The following is a 25,354-nucleotide window of genomic DNA, read 5'->3' as shown; positions in this document are numbered from 1 at the left end:
GCAACTACATTTGTTAAGAAAAAGACCGGAGGCCGCCGTTCCAAACTACTACTGCTTCCTTTTCTCTCGCTCCTATACACAATCCTCCCTCCCCTGGGCAAAGGGAAGCGGGGGAAGGAGGCAGCCCTATTTAAACAATTTATCCCCCAACTGCTCCGAGCCTAGCCACAGTGGAAAATTCAGTAGGCCATTTCATTCCCAAGTAAACACTGGTTCTCGCATTAGTGTGCGCTAAAAGCAGCACTCTCTCATTCCAAAAGTACTAGTCCCACACTGTTCCTGTATATATCTAGCTCAGTCTACTGGTGAACAGTCCTTTTGAACAACTGCTAAAAACTGTTCGTCCGCTGTGCCCCAAGGCAATAGTTTGGGTCCCGTTATTCATATGTTGCATTCCAGTGGCAGATCTGAGAGCGGTCGCCGAGGTCCGCCAAGGTGCCCGCTGCTCCCTCCAAGAGCTCGTGCCCTGTACTTGCGTTTGGAAAGCACACGTTGCCGCCGGAGGAAATGCCGATGCATGACGGGAACAGGAATTCCCTGGCAGCCTGTACATCGGGGCCCCCAAAAATGTTTCCCTGCAAGCGTTTTCCTCGTCGGGTCTTAACTAGTCGCTTCACAGCTTTTTTGCTGGCGGCGGGACTTTGGTAGCCTAGACGGCATTCAACGGCACCCACGACAAAAGTTTAGTTGGCCTATTTGTAGGCAGGCGGAAAAAAAAAATTCACCATCGTCCCGTAGGGGAACCCCGAGTAGTATGCGAAGCAGCCATGGGGTCGGCTCAAGTTCCCATTAGTTTTCAGTTCGATCGCGGCGTTGCGGGAAGAGAATGAGGGGAGCGGAGCGCGCGTCATTTATACCGCGGAGCTACAGTGGCACCCCCAGCGGAGTATGCAGCGGCTACCGTCGCGTCTCTAACCCTAAGCTGCTTCGCATTATCGGTTGGCCAATCCCTAGGGGCATCCCGCCACAATCATCATTAGCAGTGCCTGGCCCGGCATGCGCAGTGGGTGTGCGGACGGCGGACAACGGTGACAAGGGAGGGAGGGAGGGACACAGCCCCGAGCACGAGATGCTTCGCATTTAAAAAAACGACGAAGGCGTGTTTATATACCATGCCCAGAGCTGGACTCCTCACCACTTCCCTCGAAGTCTCAGCTGTTGACTCTCGCCGAGTAGCAAGAATGAACGCGACATGGTGTGCAGCATCTATTTTCCTGTTGCGATTGTGGCCATTGCTTTTTGCCCGAACGGGCGCCATGGCGATTCGAAACTAGGAGCGAAACAAACGCAGATGGTGATGACAAGCCCCCCCCCCCGCGAGTTCCGGCCAACGCCGTTGATTTTGGGGGAGCAACTTTTCTTGCTCCAGGGAGCGATCTTGGCTGCGACGGTGCCCTCGATCTGCCATTGGAACAAGATTTGGTTGCTCCCGATCTGCTATCGAAACGCGTCTGCTCCAGACAGGACAAAAAAGTTGCTCCGAAACTGCTCCAGATCTGTTATCATGAGGGCAGTTTGGCAACATTTAGGTCAGCTTTGGGCAGTTCACAGCCTGCATGGGTTGTGTGCCCTGTCCTGCTTGTACCTGGTACATGGGGGTGGAATGTGTGTACAAGCGGGAAGAAGAGATGCTGCACCACGGAAGGAAGGCAAGCCGCAATGCTATAAGCGAAGACATCAGGGACTTTATTGGTAATTATATATATATACACGGGATGACAGGGCCTCTTGGCACACCAGCGCTCACTGCCACAGCGCTCATTACGGCAAAACGGGACATCGGCCAGGGCGGCCAGCGCTGGTGCACCTCAGATGCATAGCAGTTCCACTCTCTCGCACACTCTCTATGGCATCCAGGAAATCGCTCAAGCAACGTCATCCATTGTACACTCGTAGAAATACAAATCGCTCCACACTTTGTTTTCCCCGTCTCCCTCGCTGCAGCAGCAACTGCGTACAGAACGTCGATGACACCCAGGGGGGGAGAACGGAACTCTTAGAGAAGGAGAAAACTGAACAGGTAAGCACCCGCCCAACGGAGAGATTGCTGGGTTTATATTAACGCAGTGGAGAACCAACGGCATGTGCCAGGGAAACAGAAGACACCTGAAAGCCGCTTCAAGACTAATCGTTGAGGGACAGCCAGCAGCATCACTATGCAAATCACACGATGTCGCTTCGAGCACTGCTGGCCCCCAAAAACTAGACAATACACTGCCCTAGGCTGGAAACAGTCTGCAGTGAACAACTGTCGAACACCACGGCAGTTAACAAATTGGCGCGCACACGGCACGGCTGCCTCAACAGAGGTGCGGTTGTTAAATTATCAAATGTCACCTTTATTTTTACAGCACACAGAAGCATCGGAATGGAGAGAATAAAAAATACTGCCAAAAGAAAAAAAAAAAAACAAAGACTGGTCTTGGAGGAGAAAAAATGAGGGGGGATATTATTCACCTTGTACACCCTTCACTAGACAATCTTGACGTCCTTCACGCACATGAAGGAACACTCTCACTGTCCCAGCAGGTGACTTGAATGCACCATTATGCTCTGCTCCCATTTGTAGCACAGTTCCGAGAGCGACACTGCTTCAGTTCAACACGTAGAATACCTAAAATGAGAGCAGCACTGGTGCTGTAGCAACTACCAAAAATTTCATTCCTCAATTTAAAAAAAAAAAAAAAAAAAAGGCTGGGTAATTTGAGAGAAACCAAGTTTGGTAGTAGAGCTCTTGTTAAAAAAAGAAAAAAAAGGGGGGGGGGAAGGGGCGGGGTGTGGGAGTGGGCATCGGAGGATGGCTTTCTCTTCAGAAGGGGCGCCGAAAAAAAAAAAAAAAAAGGTCAAGAAAGAAAGGCCACAGTGCAGCAGAAGGAGCGTGCCGCTGCCTCCTCGTTGTCCCTCCTACTTTACAGGGGCCCGGCACAGCCGAGTGTTGGCGCTGCTCGCAGCAGCAGCAGCAGCACCCAGGCCTGGCTACTGCTGGCAGGCGCAAGACTTCTTGCGGTTGTCCGTCGGGTCCGTGGGGGCAATCGTGATGGGGATGTTGTCTCGAGAGGGAGACGGGTCGTTGTCCCCTTCACTCCTGATCTGCTTTTGTGACACAATGTGGTAGATGTCTGCATGGGGGGGAGGGGGAAGAACAACAACAGGGCACCTCTCTTCAGCAGCCGTCCCAGCACGTGCCCGCACCATGCGCACCTACTGAGGTGCCTCACTGAAATCACAGCGTGCTCTTCACTCCAACACTGCCTTGGCAACGGACCCTAATCACCCACAAGGGGTGTTGCACCACGACGAAAAAGTGGAAGAGGAGAAAGTTTATGTGCCAAAGGTGCACCTCGGCTTTGAGGCACACCGCTATTCTGAAACCCCCGGGTATCTTATAACGTGCATCACAGTCTGGACAACACTAGTGTTCAGTTTTTTTTTTTTTTTTTTTTTTGCCTCCACCGGAAACAGCTTGCGCGGCTGGGAACAAACTTGCTTCCTTGGTCACAATGCCTTGGCCACTGGTTTACTGCGGCGAGCAATGACAATAAATGAGTAATACCCCTGTCACGCCGCAAATCAGACATTCAGAGCTAATGACATTCACTTGCATTACATAAGAATACCGAATGAAATTTGAGGAAAACCGCATTCGGTGATTAACGGAGTTTAGAAAACACATTGCATTAGCTTCTGAACCAAACGAGTAGCCTAGACTGGTCTGGTCACAAAACAAGGCGAAGAGCAGTGGGCCTAAAAACTACCAGTTAAATATTTTATTTGTTTGCTCTTATTGAGAAAAGAAAGCAAATAACCCCTTTGAAAAGCTCCATCATGTTTTCTGCTCCCCACCCAGATACGATTTTTGCTTACTTGTCTCTGCATGTAACAAAACATTCGAAAGTCATTAACAGCTAATGTAATTTACTTTGACAGATCCACAGGGGTACAACATACGTAACCACTCATCGACAGTCAAGATTTACCACTAGTATTTGGTGAACGCACCTAACAGCACTAGGTCATTCCTCAGCATACACGAAGGCATGCCTATCATGGAACACTTGTTTTCCCGCTTAAAAAAAGAGAAAATTAAAACCCTTCATGCACACTACAGCAATGTAAAAATTTTTAAAATCCTTCCCCAACCATAACATTTAGTGGTACTTTAAGGCAACACAATGCACACACAAAAACAGTCAGGAAAATGAGAATAATTCCCCCGCATTTCCCCGAAGGGGAGCATGAGGAAGTGCGAAGCACGGGAAGATGCTATGAGGGGGAGTTTGTTGAAGTTTGGTGGCATTCTGCCCGTTAGTTACATTAACACCCCCTCGTGATCACGTTCGGCTTAACACGCCTCGTTTGTCCCTCTGCGGAAATCTTGGTGAATTAACGTGTATGTTCGAGAGATGTTCGAGAGGGAATGTAATCACGCACACACACACACACACGCAAAGTAAAGTGAAACGTCAGTATTTATTTCAGCACTTGTTTGTGTTGTCGTTGTATGCGACGGTCATTACGACCGCCTTGTGGTTGCTAAAGTGGACCGTTAAGGGTTGTTGCAGCCGCTATAATGCCGCAGAGTCGCCAACGCACGCCGCTGACGACGTAGTTTGAATGCGTTAAAGATATAAGGCGCGTTACTAACACTGATATCAGCGTCGCGTCCGTGGCTTAGTCGGTAGAGCGTCGCGCTGCGGCCGCGAAGTCCTCGGAACGAAACCTGGCGCCGGATGCTGTTTTTTTTTTTATATAGTGTAGTGGCCTGGCTGGCGCGCCGAGAGAGGGTGTTGCGAGCTGGAGAGTAGTAAAGGGGCTTTAGGAGAGTAGGCGAGGGGGGAGAGGAGGCGCTATGCGAGCGCCCTCACGCGTCGGAAATCCGGCGCCGTTGCTAGGCACGGTAGCTAGCTCCGTTGCTAGGCTGCGGACGGAGGACGGCGGTGGAAGCAGGAGTAGGCCCGACTAAGAAGTGCTTCGCACTTAAAAACAATTTAACTGTGCGTTCAGTTACCGGGACATTACAGAATCGAAGTCAGCAAGAGCCAGCCAGGAATTGTTTTTGGTTACAGGTCAGATGGCGGTATTTACCCAAGGCGCAACAACATCGTAATAATGCATAATATGGATTATTAAAGTTACGACTGAAGCCTAGGGCTGCACAAATACAGCATGAGTGCAAGCAAGCATAGCTTTAACACTTGCTACCCTGGGAGGATACAGGGCTGAAAAAACAATATTTGAAGCAGCAAAATTTACTAAATTTTTGGTGACTCACCCCATTGCTAAGAAGGCATACAAAATTTGGTTATTTCTGTGTAATTCTGAAGGAAACTATGTACCCCTTAATGAACAGCTCAGTGTGGCAGCTTAGGAATACTATCACATCCAAAATAAAATATGTACCCATTTTCTCTTGGTACATGGCCACAAGAGCAGAGTAAGGATAACCAGAAGCTGTTTTTTCTATTTGCTTTTGTCTTAGAATTATCATCACTTGAACTTGCTTCATTTTCGCATCCAAATTTGTTTGTTGCAAGTTTTTTCTATGCAGCGTGAAAAAGTTTCATGAACGTTTGGCAGGTTAAAAAAGACAAAATGAAAACATAAAAACATCTATTCAGTTCGTTTTTTAGGCAGAGTATTTCACAGCACTCTCGACAGAGGGCTACAAAGTGCTAGCAAAAAAAAAACTTTCTAACGACGGCAATCAGTAATTGCAGACCCTTTTGCTCACCTTGAAACTAGTGGCCACAGCCGGTTTTAATGGTGCGCACATACCACCGCTGTGTCGAAAACATTTCCTTTCCACTTTTATATGCTCCAAATACAGTGGAATCTCGGTGGTACGAATTTTCAAAATTCCCCGGCCAAAATGCATTGTACGCAAGTAAAAAAATTCGGATGATCCGTTCGCATTTATCACCCGGTGCGGGCGATACGAACACGCGAGCCGCGAGCAGATGACTGCGGCGTGGATGGGAGGCGGGAGTGTTTGTGCGGCCGCGTGGCCTTGGTCGCACGGAGGCACAAAATCATTAAGCGTGAACCACATGAAGCGTTTTCTGCTCATGAAAACGCGCCGCGCACGCCACAGGCGCGCTGACGCCACCGCGAATACCACTCGCATGCGGCGCGCGGCGCAGTAAGCCGCGGCAACATGGCGGCGTCAACAGCCGCGAAGTAGGGCGGGTAACTCGAACGACCGCTTCTGACCGCTCTTAAAAGTAACAAAAGAAGTTGCTTATGAAGTAAGGGAGCTGATAATGTGTCCGAAAACGACACTGTAAAGCATTGTCCGCGCGGCTAGGGAAAGCGCCTATCAAATATCCGCCACCGTGGTAAGCCTAAACATCTCCGGCGGAGCCAGCGGGCTGTCCGGAGCGCTTTCAAACTGGCGCCATGAAGAGTGTGCCTCCCCGTTGGCGCAAGTCGGCAGGCTCCTCCCACTGCCGCGCGTGTCGCGCGTCATTTTACGAGCGAGGTAAAATCTGACGTGGGGGCGAAATCGTCGACGCGGGCGTCAAAAGAACGCGCGCGCAAACGCCGACGCGCCCGAATCGCATGCGGTTCACGCTTGAGTTCGTGTGCGCGCGTCGCGTCGGCGATGAGCGCGCGTTCTTTTGACGCCCACGCTGACGATTCAGCCCGGCACCCAGGCGCCAGCCTCTGCCTCGGTTACCGCTAACGGCATTGGGAGGAGCCTCACGACACGACTTGCGCCAATGGGGAGACGCGCGCCTCATTGTGATTGCGGCAATTTCGGAGCGCTAGCAGCAGCTGGCTGGGCCACCTCCGCGGTGGATATTTGGCGTAGATGACATTTTATAGTGCTTCTCCCATACTGCCAGCTCCTTTCCCGCATGAGCAATTTAATTTACACCTTGAGCTCCGTTTTAACAAAAGGTTAGAAGCGGTTGCTGAAGCTACCTGCACCTCTTCGCGGCAAGAGCCGACGCCATATTGCCGACGCCTGTGGCATGCGCAGCACATTTCCATTTTTTCTAGTTTTCCGATACGAATTTTCGGGTGATACGAATATTTTTGCCGCCCCTAGAGATTCGTATGACCGAGATTCCACTGTAATATTCAAACTCAAAATGTTCATTACATGGGTACCCAATAGGACAAAAAATTAAGAATGTGTTCTAAAGTGGGAAGTGACTTTTTGCCCTGTATCTTCCACCCCCCTTCCCCTCCCCACCACCAACTAGGGTGTCTCAGAAAAGGTCCCCCACTAATAAAAGAGTACTGATACCAATTTCTTTTATTGCTCTGATCTGATACTTACTGGCCTAGTAATCATAAAACAGCCCTTAAGTATGATAGATAATTAGAATGCAATGACAATCGCCAGTTTTGGCTTTCATTGCTTCAAAGCTTGGAGGATGTGTAAGTCAGAGGAACTCACACCGCCAGTTTGACTCGAACGTCAAAACACTGCGCACATGTTCCCCATTGCTAAAGGTTGCCTCGGCGTTCATTAGTGATGGTTTCTGCCTCGACGCGCCAATCATCCCCCTCCATGGGTGGCACCCAACTTTGAGCACAAATATAGCCTCCTCGGTCCCGGGGTACCCAAATGGGTACTACAACCGTAAAGGCAATAGCTCTCCCACATTCGAAATTAGCGCGTCAAAAGTTGTCTCCCCGCAAAAAGCAGGCCTTGCTTTCACTAAGCCCCTCTAGGTGGCCGATGTGCCCAGGCATCTCTGAAGAGCGAGGCGGCAAAAATGGCTTTGACCGGCGTGAGCGCTCGAATGCGTCCACAGGGTAAGAAGACCCAGAGTACCCAAATAGGTACCATCAAATTTCACAACTTTCGTTTGCTTTTTTGCTATTGTAATTTCTTTGCGCTTATTTCTATGGATAATGAACCAAATAAAAGTGTGTTGTAGAATTTTTGTAGCATTTTTGAAGCATTGTGTAATTTTTAAAATATTGGTCCTTGCCATCCACACGCACTGAAACCCAAAGTACCATCAAATTCTATTACTTCCGTTTGCTTTTTTGCTATTGTAATTTTTTTGTGTTTATTTCTATGGATACTGAATTGAATAAAAGCGTGTTACAAAAGATTTTTGTATTTGCGCATTTTTGGGACTGAAGAGGATAGAGAAGCATGCCTAAGGTGGTGGTTGCAAAGCATTCAAACTGGTCAGTCTCCCTGGCTGAACTGCCCAAACAAGCTTATGACTATCACTGTGGCCAATAAAGTTACTTCCATTCGCAGTGCGGAGAACTACTTCTATCGTGGTTTCCCCCCATATTATCAGGTCCTCTCCAAGGCCAGCATGTGGGAAGTTGTATTCACAAGTGCCATACTGGTGAGCAGCAACGCCTGTAGCTGATGTGGTTATCTGCATCAGTTTGCAATCACTGCCAGTGCAGTGTCCATGCTAATTGAGCCGCATGCATTAAGTTAAACCACAAATTTCTGCCACACGCTGGAGATACTGTAACATAGTTTTGTTTTCCTTTATACGGGTGGATATTGCAACATTTACTTGTGCGGGCTGCTTCCCGAGCTGTTCCATCGTGCAACAAATCAATTAAAATATGTTCCCCGTGTCGCAGGCCATTCATACTTGATCCAGGGTACTATGACGCACAAAAGGAGCCAACTATATAACAGTAACACCAAAAATTGGAGCAGATTTCGTAACAAAAATACAAAAAAAAAAAAAAAAAGGCGTAGGGAACATGGCTCACCTGTTAATATTTGATGAAACGCAGCTTCTACATTTGTGGAGTCTAACGCCGATGTCTCAATAAACGACAGCTTGTTTTTCTCTGTGGAGGGAAAGAGGACAGAAGACATCAGGCAACACCACTATAACAGACAAATATGCACGACACTATTACCTATAAAGACAAACCTCTGAAAAACCAGTCACAAAATGCAAGTTTTCTGCAATTAAGCTTCGCTACTTCCCCACTTTGCTTCAGTGCCTTTGCAAACTACAAAAAAAAAAAAGAAAGCATACATCGCATGCTGCAGGCCTTTCTGCTGCAAAGGATAAAGCACAGCAGCCAGCAAAGAAAAAAAAAAAAAAAGACATTAAACCACGATGCTTCACAAGCCTAAGCCGGGCTGTAGGTGAATTGCAATTTGGTCATCAACGCGATGGTGTTACAAATAGCATCACCCACTAGGATCACCTAAATACAGACAATGATATCATACATCGTAATTGTAGCTCAAGAGCAGCAAGATAAGGAACTAATACCCCACGAGGCACAGCATGATGTCACAAAATTGGATCCAGAGAAGCACGAATTTCAAGTTCCTTATCAAGGTCACTTTTGCTGCAACAATAGAAACGTGTAGCTGTAGACCACTCCACTAAGTCTAAAGCACAGCAGCCCTCCATGCAGCAGCACGATCCCCACGCCATAGAAATACACAGTCAAACCCCCTTATAACAATCCCACATATAACGACATATCGGCTATAACAACAGGATTTTCTCAAATTACGAATCCACAGTCCTCCCACTGAAACTATGTCGATATAACGGCCGTATTTCATGGCTACTTACGGTTACAGCGAGCACTCACAGCAGTCTGTGGGAATCATTTCAGGTTTAATGGCACAAGGCCAACAAAGGCTAAGAGTGCCATGACAACAATGGTGAAATGAGACGAGAAGGATTTGTAATAAATGCACTAGTTAAAAGAAATTTACTGAGGTAGTTGGTGTATAGATAGGGCTATAATTAAAACAACAAGTACCAGCTCCTAAGGTGTAAAGCCACCGGAGAGGTTATGGACAGTATGATACGTATTTGTGAAAGTGCACGCGTGAAAGCGCTCGCTATTGCCCACCAAACGTAAATTCAGCTCGCGGAATTCAAAACAAGTCGGGGTTGGCTACACGGTTCATGAAGCGCAACGGGCTGTGCATCCCCCGTCGAACGACGATATGCCAAAGGCTTTCGAACGAGTAAGAGAGCCAGCTCCTGAAGTTTCACGGCTTCGTGAACGCTCTCAGGCACGATCATGACTACGATTTGTCCCAAATTGGGAATGCGGACCAAACCATCGTGTGGTTCAACGCACCAGAAAGATGCACGATTGACTTTCGACGTGCGAGAACTGTCTGTGGGCACAACCGGGGCAGAGCGACAGATGCACCGCGACGCTGTGCATTACGGCAGATGGCAGAAAGCTGCCGCCGTACATTGTGCTTAGGAGGAAGACGCTCCCGAAGGAGAAGTTCCCTCAGGGAATAATTGTGCACATGCAGGACAAAGGATGGATGTTCGATAACTTGTTGACTCAGTGAAGACTGTCAGGAGGCCTGCCAACACAGAAAGCCCTCCTAGTGATCGACAACCTCACAGGTGTCAAAGACCAGCTCGTGGCCACCCAAATGGACTTAGCTATGGTTCCTGAGGGGATGACAAGCATGCTGCAGCCACTTGATGTCAGTGTTAACCGCCCATTTAAGTTTAAGGCAGAATTCCGCTGCTGCTACTCTGAATGGATGGCTGCAGGCAATCATGAGAAGTCCCCGTCAGGGCGACTGAAGAGGCCATCCCTTCAACAAGTCTGCCAGTGGATTTTGAGTGCGTGGTGTCATTTGAAAGTTGTGAATAATTCGAAATGACAGGCATTTCAAACTCAGCGGATCGTACCGAGGACAATAGTCTCTGGGAGGGCGCCGACGAGGTGAGCTCTTTCGCGAGCGAAGAAAGCGAAATGAAGTGAGAATAAAACACTTCTGTCGTGTCATTTGAGTCTTCTTACGCTTTGCTACAGTCACGGAAAATGTACAAAGCGGCCGCAGGCCCCCATCAGCCCGATTTGTGCAAGGGCTGCACCCAGGCAATATTCTAGGAAAAGAAGTGCAGCTCTAACACGAGTATATACAGTACTTTCAGGTCTCCGAAGTGCCATGCACGTGCTCATTCCTTTTGACTTGGAAATTCGTAAATTAACACTTTTTTTTTGTTCAAGAAGATTAATATCCTGCGTTCAACTTCAAACACTAATAAGAGGCATTTTGCAAGAATCGCACTAAGTCGCTATCGCTGCACACAAAACTGACGGCTTGTTTAATTGTCCGAGGTTCGCAGATGTCCCTGGTGCCTTTTTGAAGCGACGTGGACCTTGATATCAGGCTTGCCCCATGCTAAAGGTTCACATCACACGCACACATGGTGAAAAATCCTAACTTCTCTCCTTTCTTCCACGGCACGAAGCATGGAAATTCTGACGTTTATGATTTCAAAAGTACCCAGTAGTACCGTCATAACGTTGAGCCCGCCATTGCACTGCGAAGCAATTACTGCGGTCATACTGCATCAGAAAATGAGCAATGTTAACACAGAAGTCCTAACCGGCCCGTGAACGTGCCATAAACACGCTTGCCGAGGTGGTAGTGAATTCTGGATATGGATGCGTAGCCCACCGCAAGAATACGAAAAAAGCCTCAACTTCTGCTGATGCTGATAACAAAAGTACGCAGTGCCCTCTTGTGACTGTGAAAGGTATCAATGTCGTTTTACAGATGTTCCCATTTTTTCTTGAAAATTTGTAAAATCTAGGGAAAGATTCGTTAAATCGTAAGAGGAGTCGAAATTCGTACATTTTACGGAAAATTCAGAAGAGTTGGCGAGTATGACACTGGCTTTCAAAATGCGCTTCTGTGGCGCGCGCAACTGATCGCCTTCATTGTAGGCCTCACTGGTCTGCCCGTGTCACATACACACATACCGGCGCAGAGCTCATAGCCTCACTACCAGAACGCTACACTCCTTTGCCAGTAGCCCCGTATTAGGGCTCGCTAGCAACCCTCGTACAAAGCTACATGAGGCTACATTGTGCCGGCGGCCTATTGGCGGTGAGATGTTTGAGTGGCGCCCCCTGGCTCTGACGTCAGCTTAGGGACTCGCTCCGCTGTCGTCTGCTACACTCCGCTTGTGAGGGGCAGCAGCGCCTGTGCTAGAAATCGCCCGCTTTGGTGCTTTTGCATCAAAAAGCGTATTTCTAGTAATTCAGGTATTTTTACTAGCTTCTGACACATCTGAATAATTTCAAGCTGTATCCACCACAAGTTTGCAACAAACGAGGAGAGAGAGAAAGAACAACTTTCGTAAGAGCATCGGTCAGAAGATTGTGTGTAACTTGTCCTTTCTAGCTTATACGCGAGGTTCAGCGCTCAGAGCTCCTCACAAGTATTCAAAATGACTAGGCTTCCATACAGTACTTTTGGGATACTCTCATGAAGACTGGACAGTCTAATGCTACGTGCCAAGCAGAGGGCCCCTACATGCGCATTACAAGCAGGAAATAAAGCGGCTATCCTCTTTTTCTTTCGTTGTTGACTTGTATCAGGTTGTTTTTACTGTGCCCAACGCATCAATTTTTCCGCACCGTCACAAACGTCTTATCAGTAGGTTTGGGGGTGTTTGGGAGGCTTACAAAGATCGTGTCGATATTTTCTTCAGGCTGTACGGCATACATTCCCTGCTTTACAAATTGGTTTTCGTTATGGCTGCGTGAACGAAGGTGCTGTCTGCAGCGTGCGCTAACTATTCACATGCAAATACAATGACAAGGTGTGTGCTACTCCGCCGCGATCGCGCTCCAGGCAACGTACGTTGTCCAGAGTACTCGAAGGCGGCTTTTGTGCTCCGAATTTCTACCGTAACCATCGTTATCATAACAATTATGACATGATTACGGTGTTGAAGGTGCGATATACTAGCTAACGAACGCAATAAATAGTATACGTGCCTATATTACAAGAATCGAAACCGATTAATATTTCCAAACAGCTCTTTATTGGTTGCCACCCCTTGCAGGCGTAAAAGACAAATCCTAGTCTACTCGGGATCACGTTCTGTGAATCGAAGAAAATTACTTTTACTCTCTTGCCCTGGCCTGAGGACCCAGTCCATTAATCAGTTCGATTTTACTGATAAATAAAATTTTCTCCTCCTCTACCTCCTCCTCTTCAGCGCAGTTTTCTATGACGCATATCTGAATATTGAGCAGATAAGGGTGTGGGAAATGTACCGAATTTCCCTCCAGGTCTGAACAAACCAAGTGTTACTCTGTCTTTCCCGTAGACCTTACTCGTTTTGCTCAATAAACCCCCATACTGGTTAGAAGCCTGGTATAAAAGCAGCACGCACCTATACACGCAGTGGGTTATCTGTAACTCAACCTGCAGTTTTTGCGGCCGATAGTGCATGTCGGCATACTTTCAAGCTATTACGACGTACAGTGATGTGATATAATACTTTCGATCGTTCATCGAGGTTGCAAAACTGTTTTTCCTTACATATGATTACCGGGAATCGTAACGCTTTCTGCCAAATCTGACAGCGGCGAAGGCCTGGAATTTGCTTTGGTCTTGCATTTTCGCTGCTGTCGGTTATTAGCAGCTGGCGGCTCCCTTTGTTATAAAGGTTGCTGAACTGGCTGAACACTGAAACTGACGTCCGACTCTTCTCGCTCTGCTCAGGGCCGGCTTCGCAAAAACTGGGGCGGCGCCGGCAATGTTTCTTCCGGAGCGGCATCTAAAACTATACTTTAAATAACGCCTTCAGCTGCTGTATGCGATTTAAAGTGTTGTATTATGATAAAAAGCTACGCACACGCAAAATCTGATGTGAACAAGCATCAGACGTCAACCGAGCGCAAAGAAACAGCAGGGGGAGCGAGCCCGAGTGAAGCAGACGACAAACGCGAGAGTCCCTAAGCCGACGTCACGGAGGCGCGCTTCGCAGCGCCGCCCGTGGTCGCGCTCACCGCCAATAGTGGCCGTGCACACTCTTTCATACTTCAACGTTGAAATTAAACAGCTCGGCAACTACCAGCAGAGCATAATGGCTGCAAACGAGCGCCATGCGCCAAAGAAACGAAAAGCCATCAATGTCGGCACCAAGGTGGACATCACTCGCGAGACATGCCCAGGAGCGTGAAATGCTGGTCTCCAAGAAGTATGGACTGTCAATGTCTATAGTTGCAGCTATTGCGAAAGAGGAAAAGACAATGGAATTCGCTAACCTCAACGGCAATAAGAAAAGGAAGCGTTTACGTGAGCCGATGTACAAGGAGGTAGAAGACGCCCTTGTACACACGGTTTCTAAACATCAATAATCCACAAAGTGAGCTGCAGTGGGTCGCACGTTGGCTCCATCACTGTATGACGACGACATTCCTGCCCCGCAGCCTACAAGTACTGCCCAGGCACTGGGCTACATGAGGGCTCTCGGGGACCTTGTTTTTGCGAGGGGACTATGAGGAGCACGCCGACCACTTGGACAGCCTGCAAAAGAGTCGTGCGCACTACCGTACCACCACTTCCTCCCTGCAATAAAAAGGTATCGCACCTCATTATTTGTCTCCACCCTTATTTTTAAATCTTCAGACAGAACGAAACACTGATATAACTACAGCTTCTCCCGGAATTATCGCGTTCATTGCAAGTAGATTTGCAAGTGGGATGTAAAAAATGAATGCCGGATTGCTTCTCGGGGAGTCTGCTGTGAGACTGACAATCGAAGAGCCCCATTCGTGTCACGATCCATCCTGCACCTAGAGCTGACCAAGGCTGTAGGAGGAGGACACCCTTCGCCTTGACAACAGTGCTTTAGGAGTGACCCTTCTGTGACCTCTGATGTCCACCCTGGTCTTCCCCAGGGCTGCACTGCACCAAACGATCTCCTGCAGCACTGCAGCCGAGGTTCCCTGCTACTTTCATGTTGCTCCAGGAGACTGCCTGGTTCAAGCGGCTTGTGGCTGCAGCCACGGCCAGCTGGATGCTACGCAACGAGGCGCACTTGCTCCTTGGGACACAATCCCAGGCCACAGCATGCAGACTCATTCCGAGGTTGGGTGCCTCATCCGTGGCCCCCACCTGCTCTCTGCATGCCCTCCACATCGTTCCTGTGGCTCCTCAAGGCATAGCTGTGGTAGCTAACAATCTTGATTCAATGTGAGCCTTCTCCTCCCCTTCTTCAAGTGGCTCACCTCAGCCCTCATTTCCTTGATTGATGGCCTTTCTTCATGACCTTCATGGGCCCGTACGCTGCATCTTCCAACGGGTCGTGAAAAGCCTAGCCACCTCCAACACAGTGTTGTAATCGTCGGAACATGCACAAAATTTTCCGTGTCCATATGCCTAGCCTTGGTCAGTTTTTTTGGTGCACTGCAAGGTCTGGGGAACCACGCAACGTAACCATCATCTGGTTTCGAGCCAGCCAAACAGTGCAAGCAGAATTGTGACAGGATGACATGGTCTATGACAAAACTAGTGCACATCTCCACAATACACCCAAGTGAAGTGTGAAAGCTGTGTCCTTGTGTGAGCCAGGCACCGTCGTAGGTCACATCAACGTTTTTGGGCGGATTCCCAAACTCTGCATACAGGAAACGCTAGCTGCTTCACAATCGCAAGCCACAACACTGCAGGCTTGCACCATACCACCTACAAGGACCACGTCCACAAAACTTTAACGAGCAATGACATGTATTCGAAATCATAAAAAAAGACAAAAGAAACAGCCCTGACTGTTTCATAGTAGCACTTAGTTTCTTTCATTATCATTATTCCTTTCATTATCCTTTCAGTACTCAAGAGAAAAAAAAAAGCACTCAAAATTGGCAGTTTTTCAACCGTAACTAAACAGTTAAATTATCTCCCCCCTTTTCATCATGCCTATCACCTCACATCACCTCATGCCTATCATGCTAACCTAAAATTGGTTGTGGAGGTTCACCTCAATGGTAATCTGCTAAAATCAGCCATGCGAATTGTCAGGGTGTTGTCAGAACCAGCATCAGCAACTAGTGGGGGAAATGGTACAAGGGCACTTTGCAACACATCTTTCTCACTAAAAGTTAGCGCAAAATCAGTCCGGAAAGCTCAATATGACCACCGCATTCTGAACCTTAATCTGTTAACTAATTGGTCAATGCCTGGAATTCGCTCCAGTGTCGTTTAAATCAACGAGCCTTCCGCCCAGGTTGTCCAGGGCACCAGAGCGGCAGAGTACGAGGGGCGCACACACAGAAGACTGCACTGACCGGCAAAGGCCTTGGCCTCATCGGTGGGCACGGCACGCAGGTGTCTGAGGTCGTTCTTGTTGCCCACCAGCATGATGACTATGTTCTGGTCAGCATGGTCCTTGAGCTCCTTCAGCCAGCGCTCCACGTTCTCGTACGTCAGGTGCTTCGCAATGTCGTACACCAGCAGCGCACCCACCGCCCCCCGGTAGTACCTGCACGGTGGCCAAGACAACTCAGGCTCCACTCCTTCCCAACCACAAAAGCACAGCTCGCTCGTGTTACACCAGAAAGGGGGAGGGGGAAAGGGGGGGCATACGCACACACTGTACACATTTCGTGCAAAGAGCGTCGAATTTCACTGCTGGCTCAGAGCAAATACTTCGTTCACACACATGTCACAATGCCACAACAGCTGTCAACACAACGCAACGTCTACTTTTCCGTAGTTTTTCCGTGATATCTTTATTCCCTCCTCTGAAGCGTCTCATAACAGTTATCACGACCCCATTCAAGCAGAGTTCTGAACGGAATCATGAAGTTGTGCTTGAGAAGCCACGGTGGTTCGTGGGAACGCAGATCTCGCAAGACAAGCAGAAAGTAGAAAGATGCGCCGCTATCCCTTTGCAGAAGTTTGCGATCCACATCACGAAGAACAGCGACGCATTACTCAGGGGAACCGACAGCAGAATCGTGACCCCTTTCCTCAGTATTCATCTGCTCCTCATTGCTAGAGCACTGCACGGGCATGATTTTAAGGCCCGAGCCCGGCCCGAGCCCGCTTCGCGAAGCCCGAGCCCGACCCGGGCCCGTAACACCTAGCCCGAGCCCGGTCCGGGCCCGGGCACTCATAAGTGAGCCTGGCCCGGGCCCGCCATCTCAAGCCCAGGCCCGGCCCGGCCCGGTAATTTATTTTTTGGCCTAGGGAGGGCCCGCGCGTGTGACCAGGCCTGGTCTTTGACGCTGAAGAAAGTTTGTTTATTATATTCCGGGCGATCTAGTCTGTACAAAGCACGTCATGAACTGAACGCAACAAAATAAGGGTTTAAAAGTGCACATAGTTTAGCTTTCACCGTCCGCAGTTCACGCCACATCGGCGTAATAATAGCTCGTATTCTTAGACGAGAGACACCATCACCTTTGATTACCAGACTCTTGGCAACTTCACGTGGTTGTCTCGGCCACAAGTTGGTACTGCTGAATTTTTTTGATCCGCATTTGAATCAACGAGTATGCATACGCGCGTTGAAATACTTCACCTGCAGTGGTTGTTAAGCGGTGGTGTTTCTCTGGCATGCGTGTTTAATTCCCGGCCACGGCAGCCGCATTTTGATTGGTGCGACAACTAAAACACACGTGTACATACATAGACAGAGGTGCACAGCTCCAGGATATCTGAATTAATTTGTTCCCCTCTTGGGTATTCCTTGTAATCGTATCTTTGGTATGTTATACAGCAAAATATGAAATCTTGATGCAATACAAGAAATGTCATTAAAATTGCAGTATAGTGGCCATCAGACCTAGCAAAACACGTTTTTAAAACAATGCGTGCAACTAACAGCAAGAAGCGCGCAAAAATAAACCAAGAATATTCATTTTTAAGCTCTTTTCTACACTTCACGCCGGACCTATTAATGGCCGTGCCTATGAATTCAAGCCCGAGCCCGGCCCAAGCCCACGGCATCGAGCCCGAGCCCGGCCTGGGCCCACGGCGTCGAGCCCGAGCCCGGCCCGGGCCCGCGGCATTGAGCCCGGGCCCGGCCCGGACCCGCGGAAAATCGACTTCGGGTGGCCCGGCCCGGCCCGCGGGCCGGGTCGGGCCCGGGCTTTCGGGCCGGCCCGGGCCCGTGCAGTGCTCTAGAGAGGAGCACATTCAGGTGTGCATTAAGCCAAAATGGGAATTCATGCCGATTGTTCCATATTTTTACATCGTGAATCCAGAGGTAGCAAACATTTGCTTCTATTTAGATACCATGGTGACAACATAACTTTGGCCTTTCATACTAGGCCACATTACCATTTCACAGGAAATGATGCTGTGAAGATATGAGCAACAGAAGCCGCGAGTCATAATGCAAATCCCATGGTGACAGGAACTATATAAGCAAGTCCACCATACCTCTGCACTTGAACTGGCAACAGCCAGAAATAAGGGCATTACCCCCATATTGTGGGTAATTAGTGAAGGATGCATTAGTAAGCAAAACAGCACACACTGTGACAAGACATGAACCCTTACTGAGGCGTCACCCAACAACAGCATACCTTGTTCGGGCATGAACTGATAGCACACTTAACAGCAGAGCTGTTTCGCCGTTTAGGCCAACACAAATTCATCTTTCGTAGACAGAAACCCAAAGCCTAAAAAAAAAAAAGTGTGGTTAGGGAGGTCCCAGGAATAAAACACAGGACCTTTGCACCGTGAAACTGGCAACCTAACCACTGGGCCACCCCAAAGCTCAAGGGGTACGGGTTAGCAGCGACAGGGAAAAACATGTGCAGCCAACTGGAGAGAGAGTCCCTTGTGTTATGAAACTGGGGTCTATCCGACAGCTATAATCGCATTTCGGGCACCCAGCAGTTCCTTTGGGTTCATTGCACGGATGGTGGCTTTGGACTTGGCTGCGGGTTCTAGCGTGTGCTAACGCAGTCCACTTTGGGAGAGATGTGAAAGCCTGCAGACGAAACGATCCATGCCAGTGGTGAACTTTCACCGGTAAGTTCAGAAATAAATGTGAGGTTTTACTAAACAACTTGAAAGCAAACTTAGGTTGGCTCAACAGGCCATGGGTTAAATAATGATTGGAGCAACACTTAAGAGACAGGAAACGAACTTCACCGATCGGCAAACACACCGGAGTAGAAGATACAGTGCAAATTAATAAAAAAAAATGGTCTTGGACTACCAGGGTGACAGAGTGGACACCAAGAGACGGGTCTAGAAAAAGAGGAAGGCCACTTACTCGATGCTGGGACAAAATAAGGAAATTCGGAGGCAAAGAATGGATTGGAGTGGCGTGGGATAGGAGTGGTTGGAGGTCAATGGGAAAGGCCTTCGTCCTGCAGTGGACCTAGTGGGCTGCTGCGGCTGATGCAACAGCCAGGTCTCCAACCAAGACAGCGGGGCCACCAGCTCGGCTGTTTCCGATTACGAGGTTTAACATGCCGATGCTACACAGGCAATCAGCCATGCCGTAGTGGAGGGCTTTAATTTTGACCCCCTGGGGATCTTCAACGTGCACCGAAATCTCAAACACACACGGGCGTTTCGCTTTTCGTCTCCATCAGAAAATTGGCCACCGCGGCCGAGAGTCAGTTCTGCTGTTTCAATCAGTTCTGCTGGTTCTCCAGCTTTGCACCACTAGTGCAGGCTGGGGCAATTTTTTTACTGCCTCATCCTTCTTTATAGTGATATCTTTGCCGGAAGGCATCCCGTTTCTACCCAGTTGCAGTTCACGACCTCCAGGTTGACAAATGGTCATAAAGAAATAACAGTGAACAATAGAAGGCCACTACAGCAAGTACATTATCCCTGCCTGCAGACCCAGGGGAAATAAAAAAAGGTATGTGTGAGCAGCAGTTATTCTTCACTTCACTGCCACATCCGATGTGTTGGGTTTGTTAGCATCGTCCACATTCCCTCTAGCACACACTTTTTGTACCCTGTCCCACGGAGGATTGAGAACAGTTGAACCTTGGCATTTCCCGACAACCGCCAAGAAAAAAACTTGGAACGACACTTCGAAGGAAATTTTTAGTTTCAATTGAGTCTACCCTTGTGGTTTGAAAGTGAAGGCATTGTGACAAGGTTTGCATCGGCCTTGATCATACGTCATATATAGGGTGTATGAACTGGCCCCTGGACCCCTCAGCGGCGCAAACTTGTACGGTTGCATGCTGTCCAGAGAACAGCGAGTTCCCCAACGCGAAATGTGGTTTGCTGCATGGTGTTGGCAAGTTCATTCGAGTGGGTGGTGTTTTTGCTGCACGATTTGTGGCTTTGCAAATCCTTTGTCATAAAAAGTAGCCAGCAGTGTTTTTGCTTCAGAATGCTGGACTGCACTGTTTAATTTTCCTGCAACCGTACTTGAAACAGGCGGCACAACGAAAGCTTCCCGCCTGCCACATTCCTTGCTGTTCCAAAGCAAAGGCTAGGGCAGTGCTCGAAGGTGGTCTGGCCGCATGCAGGAAATTCACAGAGAATGTATCGATAATTGGATAAACCAGTGCTAAATCTATTGCGAGCATTTCATTGCAGGTGAGGACGATGCAGCATCAAAGCTTTCATGTCATGCCTCCTGACATGCCTGGGGCCTTACAAAGGGCTTGAAATTTTCAGTATCTAGGACAGCCACACTACACTTATGGACGAGGTGAACCTGATTAGAATTAGAAGGCTTTGAGGTGAATGTGCTGAATAAGGCCACCCATCAGGTAATGGTGGGCTTCCAACAATTTCACTGCTTATAACTGTTTCCTAATGACCAAGCATGTTCTGCAAGCTAGTTTCGTTTCTAATTTCTGCTTTGTCTACACACTCAATCTTAAACACGTACATACCTCACAATTGTTCCCACCCAGATCCTTTGCATAGTCACTCAGCTTCATTGGGAGCTCCAGTTGAGTTTGTCAAGGTATTAATCACATTAGAACACTGTCAGCAGAACACCTCACTGTCTCGCACCACTAAAAAGAGCACAGCGGGCCTGGGAGGCACTGCAACACCGGCGCTTCGTTTCACACGCCATAACATAAAACTCGCCGTAGGCCTGGGTGGACAAATTTTTGTAACTCCAGGCACAGTCGTTTGACGCAACGCAAAAAATAAGAAAAATCAGCGCACAGGGATGACACCAAGCTATCGTGAAGCGGAGAGTTATTTGCGCTGCTGTCTGCACGCCTGCATCTAATCGTACAAATGCAGTCGGTGTCGCTGCACAGGCAGTGCATAAACACTGTATAGGAACGTGTGGGGTGGGCTGATGGCGCAGACATGAGAATCTGCTAATCAAACATGATGTTCTGAGGTCTCAACACATTCAATAAGCATTACATGCTAAAACTATAGAGATATCCAAATAAATGGCCCCAACCAAATTATACATGGTACTCTGTCTTTGTGAATCACTAGTACACCCAAGACTATATGACCACAGCAGCTGTCCAAAAACAAGCCGTACAACACTAGACTACACGGGATTAAGACCACCAAAGCCGACTACAAAGCTTTACACTATAGGATTAAAATCCAACTGAATCTGTCAACCCAGATGCTCCATGCCACTGTGCATTTAAAAAAAAAAAAAAAAAAGAAAAACCCTGTTAGAAGAATGACTTGCATGCCATTATGCGCTGAGTTAGGTTGCTGTAATGTTCACTCGTTGCATTGCCAACAAACAGACGTTGCTTTTGAGGAAGCTTTCATATTCAGAGAAGGTCCACACTGAACATTTTTGGGGCGATTCCAGGTGATGCAGCAACCATTCCTGCAGTGGTTGAAGAGCCCAAAACCAGATGCTCAGTGATGGGCTACACTGAAGCAGCTGCACTTTTAAAAAGCCTCTAAGGCCACACAACGGTGGCCTTTCTGGAAGCTGAATGCGAATGGGGTTTACAGAGGTAGCAACACAACTTTGGCGGGAACGGGGGAGAGTGGGAGGCGGGGCTTACGCGCTGGTGATGGCCCGGTAGCGCTCCTGTCCTGCCGTGTCCCAGATCTGGGCCTTGACCGTTTTGTTGTCCACCTGGATCGAGCGTGTGGCAAACTCCACCCCAATGGTGCTTTTGCTCTCCAAGTTGAACTCGTTCCGCGTGAACCTCGAAAGCAGGTTGCTCTTGCCTACACCGGAGTCGCCTATCAGGACCACTGGAAGGTGGGAGAAGAAAAAGCAGTCTCAGCACACGGTGATTGAGTGTTCGAGTAAAAAGCAAAATACTAATTCAGGTCGAGTTGGGTCTTTACGTGTAGAAATTCAGCTTGACACACTAAAGCGGACAGCTATGGGTAAATTTATAATATCCAAAGATTTTTTTCCCATTCAGCGAAATCTTGACAGGGGCAATCTCAATTTTTGCCTGTGGTCGAAAAATGCCAGCAGCCAGATATCGAACCTGCAGCCTTGTGCTCAGTGGTGCAATGCCTTGGACGCAGCCGCGAGTGACACAAAGAAGCCGTCGTCACGACTCGTATTTCTACAGAAGGCATCAAGAATCACCAGAACAGTTCAAGTTGAAGTTCAAGTTCAACACAGCAAGTTTGATGCCCAGATTACAACGCGCATCAAGTGGGCTTTAAATTATCCAAGAAAGGCGATAGGCATAGTGGACTTGATTACAAGAAGCACACCCTGCTAGTATTGCAAATTAGTTTCGTAAATAACAAAGGTTCTACCTAGTTGCTATCAGCATCAAATATCACAAATTACTAACAACATGACACTGCACAAGCTGCTCAGAAAAGAGGTACCTAGTAAGGTACCTGGTGGCTTAGCTTAACAATAAGGCATCTGTCTAGCTGAAGTTCTTGTATCTTTTTTTACTTGCAAATAAGCCTAGAAGGACACTAATTCCTTCTGAATTGATTTTCTTTGTTTTCAGTATGCATTGATCCAGTAGTACTGCACAAAAATTTATTTTAGCCGTCAAGCCCCGATTTACACACCACGGCGGTGTATTCTCTCTTTTGCATAGTACATTACATAGACACGCCGACGCTTATACAAATTCATAAGCAAGCACCCTGCCGACGATATATACTGCGTCGACTATGGAGGAAGACAACTACGACAACGTCACATGCCAAAACTGAGTGCCCCTATATCTTTCTGTGCTGTACAAATCAGTCGAGCGCTTTGAGGCAGGTGATCACACTGTCAAGGAGGAAGCAGTGCAGCCTTCACTAGTTACTTTCCCTACAGTGCCGGGTGTCCTTTACACCACTCAAGCTCACGGATATCAAAAGGCACACTGCAGGAATCAACTTTCATCCCTAGAGCTCACAGCGTTATCTGACCACACCCAACATAACAAAACACCCACTGGCACCATTTACCCCAAAGTTGTGCAGGGCATTTCTATGCTGAAATGGGCTTTCTCCCTATGTGCTACATGTACTTGGGATCAACCCAGTTGTCCCACCCACCCAGGCTGACCCAGCAACGAGTTCTTGCAGGCCTGCTGCATCCTTCAGAGCAATACGGCGAGGCAGCACTAGAGGCATTAGGCGAGCTTCCGGTACTAGGGAATTAATGACCTCCTCATATGCAGGAACAGTCCTGCTCATCCTGCTTCTCATTAACCAGAGTAGCAGCTATTCGTGAAGGACCGCTGCATTTTACTCCCACCCATGTGATCACCAGACAGCCACGCTAGTGACAAATAACGGGGACAATGGCAGTTAATTCCACCCCTCGTCAGCATGGAATGCTGAGGGTCCAATCCACAGCACTTTGTTCAATCCAACTTGCTCAAGGAGCAAAATAACGTTCAACCATACGGAACTGCGGCATCACATCTAGTTCCCATGAAGTAACATTAATACCACTCCAACACGAGCATGATCCTTATCACGAACGGGGTCAAGCGCAATTCAGTGGCAAGTCCCCAGTAATGCTTCGAGAATTACAAGAACACATTTTACAAGCAAAAGCAGTTCATACAAAACTGCTAGCCATTCGCGTGGGGCAGTTTCTTAAAAACTTCCTTCTGACCCCGAACATAAAATGCAGCCGCCGCCTTAAATGATCAGCCATACAGGTACGGTGCAGGGCGGGGAACATCGTGTGCAATTGCAGCTTTTGTTGCACGTCACAACCTCCCACAATGCTAATTTATCACTAAGTATACTCATACAACCCTCGACGGTCACGGATAAGCAGAATTAATCATAGCATCCTGTGCTACATGTCGTACGATACCGACAGATAGCGTATGCGATAACCAAACAAGAGTGAGGCTTGAATTGCACTGACACTGCAGGCTGTTATCGCCAGCGATACAGCTGGAATTCTGGGGCTCAAGTGATGGGTGCACTACATCGGAACACCCTGGATCGTGCAAAAATTTCCTGCTGCCAAGCTCGCTTTAGCGGGCGCTGAATGCGGACTGAGTGATAACGGCGAAGCAGTAGATTTTTGGTTTCGCTTACTTCACACCCGTCACGGGTGCAGGCGGCCCTCCCACTGAGCTGGGTGGAAACGCGCCGATCTGCCTACCGGTATCACAACTCGCGATCGTGTCAAAAGCCGGACACCGGACGAAACCGGCAAACGTCCCGACTTTTCCTCCACCAGCGTCCTTGAATGGGCCAAAAGGAAGCCAAGGTTTACCGGCCGGCTGTGCCGGTGCAACGGTTTTCATGCACGATTCAAAGCTACGCCCCAAAAATTGCTGCCAACGGCCACGCACATCGCACAGTCATCTTCCGCCGAGGATGACATCAACTCGAGGAACGTCGACACGCACACAACGTCAAAGCCAGCCGACTGAACTAGGCTTACGAACAAGTAGGCGTTGCAGATCACTCCCGCTTTCGCCGATCGGCGTTTAAGCAAGTGAAAGCCAAAGAAACCTAAAAGAGAAGCTACACTCGTATTGCGGTTTGATCTACAACGGCTGCCGTAACTCGAATAACGCCTTGACACGGTCAAACAGGATCCGAACCACAAACGTCACCCGCTACTCCGCCCCCTCAATTGAAGAAACTGGCACAGCAGCCCGTAAATCTCCACAACAGACATGCCAAACGTCAAACGTACTGGAAGCTCACCCATTTAATCGCGCCTACGTAGAGTACACATTAATGCAATAAGACTTGGGTTCTTCAAATTAAGCCTACGGAAGCCTCACCCAGTTACAACGGCTACAAGGTCCGGCAAACACTGATAAAGGCGCAAGCAATTTTCGGAAACCAAAAAGAAGGGCCTTAACGAAGCTCTCGGGTTAACTAAAAATCGGTGACTAGTGGAAGAACGGAGGGGCTTACCTTTGAAAAGGTAATCATATTCATCGTCTTTATTGGCCATCCTAAGCCGCTGACTCCTCTACCCCACTGGCGACGAGTGAAGACTGGGGCTGAAATCAGCTGCAATAAATATCTCGCGGCGAGGAGGAGCGTCTCAGTTCATAAAATACACTTCAGACGGTCGCACAGTACTGCAGAGCCTACCGATTATCACAGATATAATACCCTTCCACAACACCCAAAACACCAAGATGGCTACGCGTTCGACGCCCCCAGTTTCTGCGCACTCTCCGAACGGAACGGATGTTCACGGCCGGAAGTTGATATCCAAGTGCCCGTATGTAAATAGTCGCACGTGAGCTCTCGCCACCA

General features: G+C 48.5%; 1 protein-coding gene across 1 annotated transcript; it reads right to left on the bottom strand.

The window, feature by feature from the left end:
- Positions 1–1,665: 1,665 nt before the first annotated feature.
- On the bottom strand, positions 1,666–25,274 carry Rab11 (RAS oncogene family member Rab11). Its single transcript, XM_077706936.1, has 5 exons — positions 25,004–25,274; positions 21,691–21,886; positions 16,039–16,232; positions 8,707–8,787; positions 1,666–3,119 (listed from the first exon to the last, which is right to left on the bottom strand). The coding sequence occupies exons 1-5, from the start codon at positions 25,041–25,043 to the stop codon at positions 2,977–2,979; spliced, it is 654 nt and encodes a 217-aa protein (XP_077563062.1). The 5' UTR covers positions 25,044–25,274; the 3' UTR covers positions 1,666–2,976.
- Between the last annotated feature and the right edge of the window lie 80 nt (positions 25,275–25,354).

Source organism: Haemaphysalis longicornis, unplaced genomic scaffold, assembly GCF_048455015.1.
Source record: "Haemaphysalis longicornis isolate Haplotype H1 unplaced genomic scaffold, Haemaphysalis longicornis Haplotype H1 scaffold_4, whole genome shotgun sequence".
Lineage (NCBI taxonomy): Eukaryota > Metazoa > Arthropoda > Arachnida > Ixodida > Ixodidae > Haemaphysalis > Haemaphysalis longicornis.
Note: the sequence above shows the minus strand (reverse complement) of the source record. Positions and strands in the feature narration are given on the sequence as shown.